This window comes from Penicillium waksmanii (assembly GCF_028829765.1).
Source record: "Penicillium waksmanii strain IBT 27052 chromosome Unknown utg000002l:1.0-3326099.0:1.0-3328782.0, whole genome shotgun sequence".
NCBI classification, from domain to species: Eukaryota; Fungi; Ascomycota; class Eurotiomycetes; order Eurotiales; family Aspergillaceae; genus Penicillium; species Penicillium waksmanii.
In genome coordinates, this window is record NW_026643249.1 from 1,497,766 (window position 1) to 1,509,479 (window position 11,714).

The 11,714-nt window shown below is 46.2% G+C and overlaps 5 protein-coding genes across 5 annotated transcripts; 2 read left to right on the plus strand and 3 right to left on the minus strand.

Moving 5' to 3' along the window:
* Positions 1-175: 175 nt before the first annotated feature.
* On the minus strand, positions 176-1,644 carry N7481_002240 (histidinol dehydrogenase family protein; the record flags this gene model as incomplete). The annotated part of the gene is made up of 3 exons (XM_057261459.1): positions 176-445; positions 608-1,211; positions 1,280-1,644. 3 exons carry the CDS (start codon positions 1,642-1,644, stop codon positions 176-178), a joined length of 1,239 nt encoding a protein of 412 aa, XP_057126391.1.
* A 1,014-nt stretch (positions 1,645-2,658) lies between these two features.
* Positions 2,659-4,676, minus strand: N7481_002241 (uncharacterized protein; the record flags this gene model as incomplete). The annotated part of the gene is made up of 9 exons (XM_057261460.1): positions 2,659-2,873; positions 2,926-3,056; positions 3,114-3,466; positions 3,554-3,836; positions 3,889-3,898; positions 4,029-4,138; positions 4,191-4,446; positions 4,506-4,557; positions 4,611-4,676. The coding sequence occupies 9 exons, from the start codon at positions 4,674-4,676 to the stop codon at positions 2,659-2,661; spliced, it is 1,476 nt and encodes a 491-aa protein (XP_057126392.1).
* A 1,612-nt stretch (positions 4,677-6,288) lies between these two features.
* N7481_002242 (uncharacterized protein) lies at positions 6,289-6,861 on the minus strand (the record flags this gene model as incomplete). The annotated part of the gene is made up of 1 exon (XM_057261461.1): positions 6,289-6,861. The coding sequence occupies one exon, from the start codon at positions 6,859-6,861 to the stop codon at positions 6,289-6,291; it is 573 nt and encodes a 190-aa protein (XP_057126393.1).
* A 1,709-nt stretch (positions 6,862-8,570) lies between these two features.
* On the plus strand, positions 8,571-9,638 carry N7481_002243 (uncharacterized protein; the record flags this gene model as incomplete). Its single annotated transcript, XM_057261462.1, has 1 exon — positions 8,571-9,638. The coding sequence occupies one exon, from the start codon at positions 8,571-8,573 to the stop codon at positions 9,636-9,638; it is 1,068 nt and encodes a 355-aa protein (XP_057126394.1).
* Positions 9,639-10,345: 707 nt separating this feature from the next.
* Positions 10,346-11,302, plus strand: N7481_002244 (NmrA-like family protein; the record flags this gene model as incomplete). The annotated part of the gene is made up of 1 exon (XM_057261463.1): positions 10,346-11,302. The coding sequence occupies one exon, from the start codon at positions 10,346-10,348 to the stop codon at positions 11,300-11,302; it is 957 nt and encodes a 318-aa protein (XP_057126395.1).
* Between the last annotated feature and the right edge of the window lie 412 nt (positions 11,303-11,714).

Here is an 11,714-nt window from a genome sequence, read left to right on the forward strand (position 1 = left end):
AAGATAGATAGCACATGGATTCAACTGTAAGACATTTCTCGTGAATACTTCATGGTGGGAAATTAACAAGTATGAAGACATAAAAATATTTCAAATCGACGACATCCATGGATCTATATTCAAATTCACAGGCTATAACAATAAGACCAATAAACTATCTGTAGAGTAAAGGCCGTCACAGGCGAACCCCGGTAACAGCTTGCGACTTTTTAATCCATTGAATATGATCCTTCTTGTACTTACTGGCGCGAAGGTCGCCAGAACGGGCATGGGCTTCAAAGTTCTCTGCTCGAGCAGCCCGTCCGCAAAGTCGGCCAAGATTGCCGCTAGCCTGCTCAGAAGTGACTTCTTGATAGGTGCAGGTTTTCAGATACTTGCCAACCCAGAGACCACCGGTGTAGCGGGACGTCGTACGGGTAGGAAGGACGTGATTTGTGCCGATGACCTTGATTAAAATTGTCAGTATATCCAGATTCAGGATTTGGTATATGCCTTCGATCCTACCTTATCCCCATAGGAAACACATGTTTTTTTCGCCGAGGAATAGAGCACCGTAGTTTGTAAGATGCTCCAATGCATCACGCGGGCTCCGAGTGAATATCTGTACGTGTTCGCTCGCATACTGATTGCCTAGTTCCCACATCTCGTCCATGGTATCAACGACGATAACCTCACCGAAGGCGTCCCATGAGGTCTTGGCGACCGACGCAGTCGACAAGTCGGAATTGTATAGGAGGCGTTCCACAATCTCTATGGTGTCGCGCCCAACCTGTGGGCAAGTTGTGATGAGCACTGCTGGGGTGTCGGGGCCATGTTCCGCTTGCGAAATCAAATCCGTTGCCACCGTGAAAGCATCGGCAGTCTCGTCGGCTAGAACCAGAATCTCGGTTGGTCCTGCGAAAAGATCGATACCTACTTCCCCAAACAGTTGCCGCTTGCCTTCAGCCACAAAAGCATTGCCAGGTCCCGCAAGGAAGTCTACTTTCTGAATGGCCTCAGTGCCTACTGCCATAGCAGCGACAGCCTGAACACCTCCAAGAATGAATATTTCGTCAGCGCCAGCCAGGTGCATGGCTGCTACGGTGCTGTTTGGGACCTTCCCATTGATCGGCGGCGTGCAGCCGATGACATTCTTAACACCAGCAACCTTGGCAGTCAAGATTGTCATATGAGCCGACGCGAGGAGGGGATACCGGCCACCGGGAATGTATCTGTGAAAGATTTTGTTACTTCCAATCCATGAGAGAAACCATGCAAACAAAAGCCCTTGTCAACTTACGCGCCAACATTATCAATTGGGACATTCTTCTGTCCCAGGTGAATCCCCGGCCGTAGTTCGACCTCGAAGTCTTTGATGGAGTTTCTCTGCGCTTTCGCAAATTCCCTGACGTTTTGCTGGACTTCTTCAATATCCTCAAGTGTTTGCTTGGGGCAACTGGCAATGGCCGCATTGATATCGCTCTGGGACAGCTTGAAGCTCGGCGGCGACCATTTGTCGAACTTTTTTGAGTATTTCCTCACAGCTGCATCACCATCCTTACGAATAGAATCAATCACATCCTTTACTATGGCAGAAACGTCCATATTCGGAGTTGTTTTCAATCCTGGTAGGCCAGTGACTTCCTTAAGGTATTGCCGGCCCATGATTGATTTCTTGGTGCTGATGCGTGAGAAATTCTCGTTTTTTTTCAACTCGTCAAGCCAGAATAATCCAGGATGTGTGAAAGATGGTGATTTGGTTGATATCGGTATGATACCACTGTTACCTAAGTACTTATATAGTTGTCAGGGTTTCGACACTGTTCTTAATATACTATTACTATGCAATCCATCCACCGTAGTTGGTAGACATGCTATTCTGTGTGAACCCGGATTTCATTCCGAGGCCCATCCTTCGGTATTTCCTTACTCAAAATCTTCTTTCGCAACGAAGTCCGATGATGGAAGGGCCTCACAGCTCTGGTGCCGCTTTGGCAAGAAAACGTATTCGGCTTGATTACTCTGTGGAGACAGCGAAAGTGAGCTCCATGCCCGGGTGAGCTTGGCGTTACTTTTTGTTTCTTATCTAGAACAAATGGTAATGAAAGTATTGCAAATTACATCTTTGTATTACGTCGATAGTGGGGGTTGATTTAGTCTCTCAAGTTACCCTAGATTGGAATTGCGCTTTTTCTACTTCGTTGGCCCTTTTCACGATTTCAATGCCTGAATTTACAGGCAATGGAACGTCTACTGAGTACGTTTAAAGGTGAGTAAACTGCCCGTGGTGGCGGATTTCACGTAATTGCTTCATCTCAATACTCTAATTTCTTGGGAGCGGTCTTAAAAGTAGTCCTCTAGCACGGAAGCTGAGCATAAGCTCGGAAATCGCTGAAAGTGGCGTGTTTGGCCCACGGGGTGATTTCTACCATAAACAATCAGTATTCAGCATGAGCTTGCCGTAAAATGTCTCTAGAATTTTAGATTTTACTAAGTTTATACCCAAGTCTACGGGGCAAATTCATATATTAGAATGCTTTCATATCTTCTTTCATGTCTCTTATATTGATTGAGGTTCAAAGTTCTACGGATTAGTAGATAGTTTCTATCTGCTTGAAATCATTTACGCCATGCGCAAGAATTTGATAGAAGTCGAGAGCAGCGAAAGAATGGAATGACTCATTCCTTGTCGGCTTCTGCTTCGAGTTGTTCAACATGGCTCACCGTCCCATCTGAGGGGTAATTCAAACCTGCAGCTGTCTTCTCGATAACGCTAGCCTCGTGGTCGATGTATTTCTGAGGACGTTTTCGACAAATAGCGTCTGGGTCCTTCGTGACGACCAACGAGGGGTTGGATCTGTAATAAGCATCCATATCTTCAAGGCTTCGGTTTGCTTCACACAGCTATTAGTACGAGAAGTTTTTCGGGATTGAGATAATAAATACCAGTCTCAGGATAGAAAAAGTAGAGAATTGGTAGGAATGCGGCATTCGTTGCGGTCCAAACGAGCCAGAATTTCCAGCGTAGGCTCTGAATACCAATCGGAGTTATCTCGACAATGACAAAATTGGTAATCCTACGCACACATGTCAGTAGAAGTTAGTCAGGAGCAATATAGTGAGATTGGACGAACCAATCCATCGCAGTTGCAACAGCCGCGCCCTTTGTTCGCATAGGTAAAGAATTGATCTCCGTCGGGTACAGCCAAGGGATACCCAGCATTCCGATGCCGAAGGCACCATAATAGAGGAAGAAAAAGGCGACCGATGCCGATGCATATTTCTCTCTTTCAGCGCTTGACTCGGAAAAGCACAGCAAAATGCTAATCACGAGGAAACAAAAGAATTGGCCGAATGTCGAAATCATCATTAGGCACCGACGACCCAATCTTTCGATCAGCAAGACGGCAATGCCAGAAAAAAATAGGTATGAGACGGCATTGCAAGCTGATAGTAACCGGGCCATCTCTTCGGTGAGGCCAACAGACTGAAATTGAGAGCTTCATCAGACACTTTTCAAGCGTGGGTTTTGCCTTGAGCTTGCGATCGAGAATCGCATCATCGTTAAACTCACTTTGATTAGCACTGTTGGCAAATAATAGGACATGATATTAATGCCTCCAAATTGTTGCATAAATTGACTCCCAGCGCCGAGAACAAGCCTTCGGAGGGTCTTGGTGGTGTTGGCTCTCTTTCGTAATAAATCTCTCCACCGTACGGCATTTTCGCGCTCGTAGCGGACACTGAAATTGATTTCGCGGCACTGCGTAACGATGAAGGGGTCATTGGCCGGTTTCGATTCCAAACAGCTGAGTACCTCAATCGCTTCTTCTTCTCTCCCATGAGCGAGAAGCCATCTATGTATCGTTAGATAGTACTATGGTTTCTATGCATTTTAGGTAAACTCACCTAGGGGATTCTGGTAGCCATGGGGTAGTAGATATGAGAACAAATAAAAAAATAAATTGGAAGGCCAGTGGGAAACGCCATGCAACAGATCCACCAATGAAAGAGAAACCGTAATTAATCCAGTTGACGAGACATAAAACCGGCGATATTCATCATCATCTCGAACACGACAAGTTTGCCACGCCACTTTAACTGCGACGTCTCCGTCTGCCAAATTGGGGCAGTGGCTGTGTTAACTCCGTTGCCGACGCTGTAAAATATCTTAAAAAAAGTCTTAGTGTTTGCGCGGAATTTTTACCTACCCTAGCACGATTCGCCCAACAAACATCTGTGCCAAACTGAACGAGCTTGCCTGCAGAATGGTGCCCACAGCCATTATCAATGTCCCCAATATAATGGATTTCTTTCGCCCTAATCTTTCTCCAACGGTAAAGGCAACAATAGCACCAATGAAACAGCCAATGTCGTAGATGGCGGTCACGGTGGAAAGAGTATTGGTTTTCGTAGGTCCGACGAGATCGTGGACTTCGAGAAAGTCCCGGGTTATTACCACACCACCTGTATTGCAATCATTAACTAGTTGAACTGTGCCTGGGTACTGTGATAGATCGACTTACTGAAGACCCCCTGGTCGTAGCCGAACAAGGACATGTCTGTTGCACAAGCAACCTGCATGGATGTCAATCAGAACTCGATATCAAGCAAGGGAATGTTTATCATACCGTTATCCAGAAAGTGAGCCATCCCCCGGTAAGCCCAAAGAATGGCTTTTTTCTCAGTGTGGTCATGATAATAACGGAAGAGATCAACAAGAAGCAAGCGAAATTAGAAATTGGTGAAATTCCATATGTCAGATAATATCAACTAGGAAAATAAAAACAAAGTAATTAAATCATGCCGCCAGATAAATAGAGTAGTCAGAAGTGCCAATCCTTACCATTTTTGCAATGCAGGAGAACCCATCCAATCCTGGGGTATGGGGAAGTGACCCCGCACGAGGCCCTGAGATGGGTTAGAAAAGGGAGACAATGCCGGGAGGCAATCGAGGCGAGCCCCATTTAGATCGCAAGAAGATAAAGCATAAATCAAGTAAGTCAAACTAAATTGGTTCGTAGAAGCCGATCACCACTTCGTACCCCGAGACGATATTATAGGCTTTTCAAAAACAGGGACATTGGCTAGTTTCGGTAAAGCTTTACGAGCGGGGTGGGTCTACGGCCGGTAATTTCAATTCGGAAGATCATATTTGGTTAACGAGGCGAGAGGCCCGCAGGTGCTTTTCCGCTAGGGAATCTTGCCGACAGCTTTTGGTCTGACACTTAAGCCCCTGTACCCCTTGCGAGCAACCTGGTATTTTGTAGAGCGCAGGGACCTTGGAATTTGTGACATTTGTCAGTCACTGGCACTACTACTAGTACTAGTATTTCAAGTTTCCTTTCTGGATCAAAACATGAGTACTACTAGCACTAAATATATGTCTCGCTTCTCCCCAGAATCTCAATATGGTGACTAGGGTTAAATTCAGGGGTGCTATACAGATCATCTATAAAGGAGGACCTCTGGTAGCTGATTGCCAGGGTCTTCTACATGGAATAGGAGAATGGAAGGGGATCTGTGTGAGGATGCTAAAATACGACGAATATTAAGTTACAGTAATACCAGGCAACGTGTAGTAGCTGTTCGACGAAAGGAATAATATTGGAGATCAAGATGAAGAAGATACGTAAGCAACTAGATAAAGTGACGGAACGGAAAGGATACCATCCGATCAAGGAGCTGAGACAATAAGGTAACAAGGGTAACAGCTATTTTTACAATCTGGGATGCCCAGGGCATCTCCGCCTCAGCAAATCAAGGTCGACCTTCGACTTTCCGCTTGGTCAGGGCCACAGCCCCAGGTGGGTGGAACCAGTGGTGGAGAGGATAGGGAAACATCAGACCGGCAAGTAAGCTGGCGCAGACACAAAGGGTTACTGTGTGCATTTCATGGAGTTTATCGAGCAAATTGCCTACGAGGACAAGAGTAAATCAATCAGGTTACTAGCGGACAGATGCGTGGGTCTCTAAGGTCCACAAGAACCATGGCCTAAACCAATCTGTATTTTTGGAACTCAAGGAGGCTGTTTTCACGACATTATTCGTTATGGTATATAGTTTGGTAATGTTGAAGAACTATATTACAAAACGCGGGTTACGACATGGCCCCTACCAGAATCTGTCTTTTAAAAGTAGTGGACTTGCGTTGACCTTTACTGTAGTGGCTGCGCTACAGTATCCAGACGTTCAAGATTCACTGATAATTACTACTCAGAGCTACTGTATCTGCAAGATTTGGATGAAGCCGAACTTTCTAGATACTGCTCAGATTGCTGAAGAAACAGTCACCGAGCTGTTCTCTTTTTATCGACTCATGACTTTGTGCAGATACAGCTTCTCGCCTTCTGTGGGTTGCGCTGGGTCTGCATTTCCGTCTTCCCAGCAGGAAATTTGTACCCAGACCTGATCAGCCGCAATTTCAAAATTTTGACCTCCTCTTTCGACTTTTGCGTTTTTCTGGGCCTGGGCAGCTTTCGGCCAAACATCCCACCCTCCAAAGCCCCTTTTCTCATCTTTCCACTGAGAAGGATTTTTGCCATACGCGACAACTACCTTTTCATCCAGAGGTACGGTGGTAATATCCATGTCAAGCTGTTTCAGCCATACATGCTGCACATAATCGAACATACGTGGAAGATACTCCTCGGCGTAAACATTGTCGGCCGCGGTGTTTAGTTCCTGAGACGGATACCCTGTGATCATGAACAATCGAGACGGATTGTTGATATCTTGATAAAAAGCATGCATTCCAGATTCTGGGCCACTGTAGGATGCGCAGAAGTCGAGAATCTCTGAAATAAATTGGAGGAAAGCGGGAGAGTTCACGGACTGCTCATTCTTGAGGGTACTGAGCCAGAATTTAGTAATAGGAGGCATTCTGAAGATATTGATTGATATTTCTCTCGGGGTGGTCCGATCAGCCGTTTGCTAAATTTGAGAACGTAATAGAAGAGGAGGCATGGGCCGGCTGTTATAAATGGGCATATTCCAAAGAAACCCAAATCAATGGACCACCACAAGATCAAAACGCTTCATGTGCCATTTATTGATGACGTGGTGGGGCGGAACACCAAGATAATGCACATAGTCGCTATTAGAAGGAAGAATTCAAGGGTGATTGCTCGTTTCGGCCGCATGAATTACGTGAAATTGAGCGTAATGCTAGTGGGGGCCAAAAATCATTGAGAAATCCAACCAGAACTGGTCTCGGCAGCTCGGCAGGAGTCGCAATCATCCAAGTTTGATTCGAACCTCAGGGCCCATCCAGTGCAAACAACTCCCATTCGGAGTAGCTCCATCGGAGCTGCCGAGATCCAATTAGAAGTTAAGTATTCCGTAGTTAGGACCCTTGTGTTTCTCAAAGGCTATGGCGGAACAAGGCTACGGCCCAACAAGGCTACGACCCAACAAGGCTACGGCGGAACAAGGATGCATGGCTTTATAGCGGTCATTGAATGACATAAGCCACAATCCTTGCGTTTCTGTCTCGGTGCCAAGAAACTGGGATTTCCTCGAATTATGCTGAAAAAGTAGATAGAGTTCTTGACATTTAAGTGGTGACACTGATTTCCGGAAGTGTTGTACCACAAGATTATGCTGAGGCTCAGGTGCCTTGGGAATTCAAGTTCGCCTTCTCCGTTGCAGCTTCCTCGAAAATTGGAACACTCAAGTCTTTCCCCCATTTTATCTTCAAATCTTGGCTTTCAAGTAATGGTCCCCAGTGCTGGTATTCGTCTATTTAATTATCGAGCGATACATTTAGTGCTGAAGCTAATGTAGGAGAGAGAACTCTCGTCTGACTCGGTGACTGTGACTTGAAGGCTTCCAAGCTCACACCCGTCGATCTCAGAATTTGATTTATCTCTTGAATTATTAAAATAGGATGATCGAAAACGTAAGTGCGAGAATCGATAGGGAAATTCAATGATCACGACACAAAAGGTGGAGGCGGTGCAGCTTCTTATGATATTTTGGGTCACTGGGTTCCACTTCGCGCTCTTGTATTGTACCACAATATCCGTGACTCCGGCAGGGCCAAGCTCATACTAAGCTTTGATGGGGGCGCATAATGCTTCGATTTAGTTTTAGCTTGATGCTTAGATGTTTACACTAACACATGCTCTTCTAGGAGCGATTGAGCGAGGCCCCGCAGGCGATTGGCCAAAACTCACGATACTTGAGAATCACCAATCGCAGTTGACCAACAATTGGACATATTTTGTAGCGAATGCCGATGATTTGATCCAGAAATAGCAAATAGAACAGGGACGCCATACCATACTAGTACTGCAGGCCATACTTCCAAGGATCCTTAATAGATCGCCGGTAGCATGGTCCCTGATTGGTCCGCTCTTCTTGCTCGATGTAGTAATCCAGATGCTTGTGTATACGAGCCCCAGCCGCTGACGGTATCCAAGTTGTATACAGGTAGTACTAGTAGTACACGTCCAAATTTCTTCAAGGAAATGGATATATAAAGCCTCCTTGATTGTTAAAGTCGATTTCTGAATCAATCACATCACACCTTAGGACCAATCCTCTTTCAACCATACAGAATGCATTTCCCCGTAATATCAATTACCTTTATGGCGGCTGTTCTGCCTGCAATTGCACTTCCAGCAGCTTCAAAAGCGTCCCCACCGAAGGGTACAGTGAAGGCAGTCCCTGGAGAGTCGCCTCTTTTCGGCACCTATATGGGCAAGAAAACACCTCTCGCGAGCAACTATACCAAGGTCTTCCCCAAAACTGGTTCAGGGCCTCCAGGCGCCGATGATCTTCTCTTTCAGAACTTGCTGGCTGCAGAGTGGATTATTTATTCCTTCTACCAACAAGCTGTCGAAGCTTTCAATACATCGAGCTTCACCGATCTTGGATATCCCAACACAACGTATCAACGAATCGTTGAAATGCGCGATAATGAAGCGGGACACGTACGAATATTTCAGGACCAGATTTCCGATAACTCGATCACCCCTGGGCCTTGCAAATATGGTTTCTCGACTACGCAGATTGAGCCTCTGGTGTGGCTATCATTGCAGACCTACCTTGAGACGGCTAGCATGGCTTATCTCACAGGGCTTGTCCTTGATGCCAGTCTAACTGTTTCTAAGTCTGCTCTCCTCGCCATCGGTACCATCGAAAGTCGACACAATACCTGGTCTCTCATTGACGTGTGGAACACTAGCCCATTCTCTGGCCCTTCGGACACCACGTATCCCTATGCAAACCAGATTCTGGACGCAACCAACGCATTCGTCATCCCAGGCAGCTGTCCCTCCGAGAATCCTGTCTATCCGAACCCCACACAGAACCTACCGCAGATGGGATTCGTCAATAAGACTGGAACAACTGGGCACCCAGGCTCGAAAATCAGCTTCCGCTATACCGACAAGAACAACCAACCTCATTGGAATACAACCGAGAACTACTTTGCCGTATTTTTCCATGGTATCAACAACATTAGCGTTCCATACGACCCGAAGAAAAATTCTGTCACTATTCCAAGAGCTTTCGATTCCGACGCTGGTTTGATTATTGTCTCCATTGCGAATAAGCCACATGCTCCTACTGAAGATAGTGTTGTGGCGGGGCCTTTGATTCTCCTCGAGCAGCCAGAGTTGCTGACTATGGACTCGCCTACTTTTGCGGAGTAAGAAACAGCCCTCCGAGGCTTGTTCTTTTATGCACAAAAGTCGGTGAGGACTCTGCGTTCTTGAACTTCGATAACTGTGATACAATGCTTGGTACTGTCAGCTCGCCATCACATGCTGATATGAAATTTGGGGCTTTTCTGGACTTAAGAGAAAGGGGCTTTAGTAAATTCGAGGTCAATTTGAATTATTGTTCTTAACTCACCGGAATTTACACCGAAACCCTTCTTCAGCGCAAAGGTTTAGGGAATCTGAAGGAATTCAATTTCGCTGCCAGAACCTTTCATCAGCCAAACTGGCCCTGATAGGCACATAAAACTGGGGATGTTGTGGTATTAAAGTGAAAATTCAACTTCTCTCCTCTTTGCGTAGTTGTTCAGGCTGCAAATCGACTGCCGTCATCCCACCGGTATCCCACCAACAATTTTCACGGCATCCCACAAGATGTTCGCCGGTCGTCCATTCACGCCCCGTGTAGATCGTCATCGATTGTTCCGTGGGATACCGGCCTGTGGGAGGCCGGTAGTCTACGCCACAGACAGAATTCTGCGAACCCTGTACTCTGGTAATTACATACCATTAATAAGTTCTTTTAGGCTGACTCTTCATGAATAATCAAAGCAAAGCTCAAGTATAAGTACCCAGCGCAGCCCACGCTATTTGGCCTACAGCTCAGTCCAAACTGAATTACATCTTATACCTCAAACCCAATGTCTCCATCCATTCTCATCGCCGGTGCCACCGGCAACACTGGCCGAGCTGTCGCTCAAACGCTGCCAAAATTGATTCATCCAAGGGGTACTCTGTCTGGGCATCGTATCATTGCCCTTACCCGCTCCTCAAGCAGTCCGGTAGCGCAAGACCTAGCTAAAATACCCGGAATTGAAGTGGTCGAGAAGAACTGGGTTGATATCACTGCCGAGTGGCTCCGTGAGAACCAGGTTGTTAGGGCCTTCATTGCATCCCACAACGAGCCCAACCAATTTGCCGAGGAGTCCACCTTTTATTTCAACGCCCTCGACGCTGGCGTTGAGTATGTTGTGCGAATCTCGACAACAGCTGCGAATGTGCGCCCAGATTCCCCTGCTTACTATCCACGACAACACTGGGCTATAGAGACTCTCCTTGGCTCGCCTGAGTTTGATAATTTAAAATGGACGTCTCTTCAACCGAACGTCTTCTCGCCACTTGTTATGTCGCCAGCTGCGGAGTTCATCAAAAAATACCGCGAGACTGGAGAGCAGGATACCCTGCGTCTGATTCTGTCAGAGGATGCACCTGTTGGAATTATTGACCCCGATGAGATTGGTGTCATTGCAGCTCATCTCTTATCCCAAGATGATATTACCCAGCACAACAAGACCAAGTATGTTCTGAATGGACCAGAGGATGTCAATGGAAAGCAGATTGTCGACATGATTGAGAAACACATTGGTGCGCCTGTCAAAGACATAAGCTATAAAGATGTCTCATTCATCGACATGCTTTACGAGTACCAATATGCGGCATCTAAGCAATCAAAAAATGTCATCTACTCTATCAAACGGGCCCCCGAGACAGCTTGGGAAGGAAAATGCTCGACTTCTACAACCAGTCAGGAGATTTTGGACCTTGCTGCCCCAAAAAGGTCACCCGCTGATACTCTGAAGAGTTTACTGGAGGAGTGAGAAAGACATCATTTGGAAATAATGGCGGTCTCGGGGGCTTGTGGCTACTTCGCATCTGAATTAGAGCAAGGGCATTATGTACTGAGTCTATCTGATCGCTCGTCCAAGAAGTCAAATACAAAAGTGATCACATCTAGCAAGACGATGGCCGTGGCCTTTTGGCATATTGCAGTTTGCATGGATGGTTTCATTCACCCTGACCCCTCGATTAGTTGGATTCTAGTAGTTCACAGGCTTTAACGTGTGCTGCGAGCGACCCGGTCGTCATCAAGCACTAGCCAGCAGTTAGGACAGTAAATTATAAATAAATATCTCACCAACCCTGATTCTTGATTCCCTTATAACCCTTGACAGAGTTACCATTCATAGACACCGGTGTTCCTAAAATACTTGGATATCCAAAGTGCAGAAA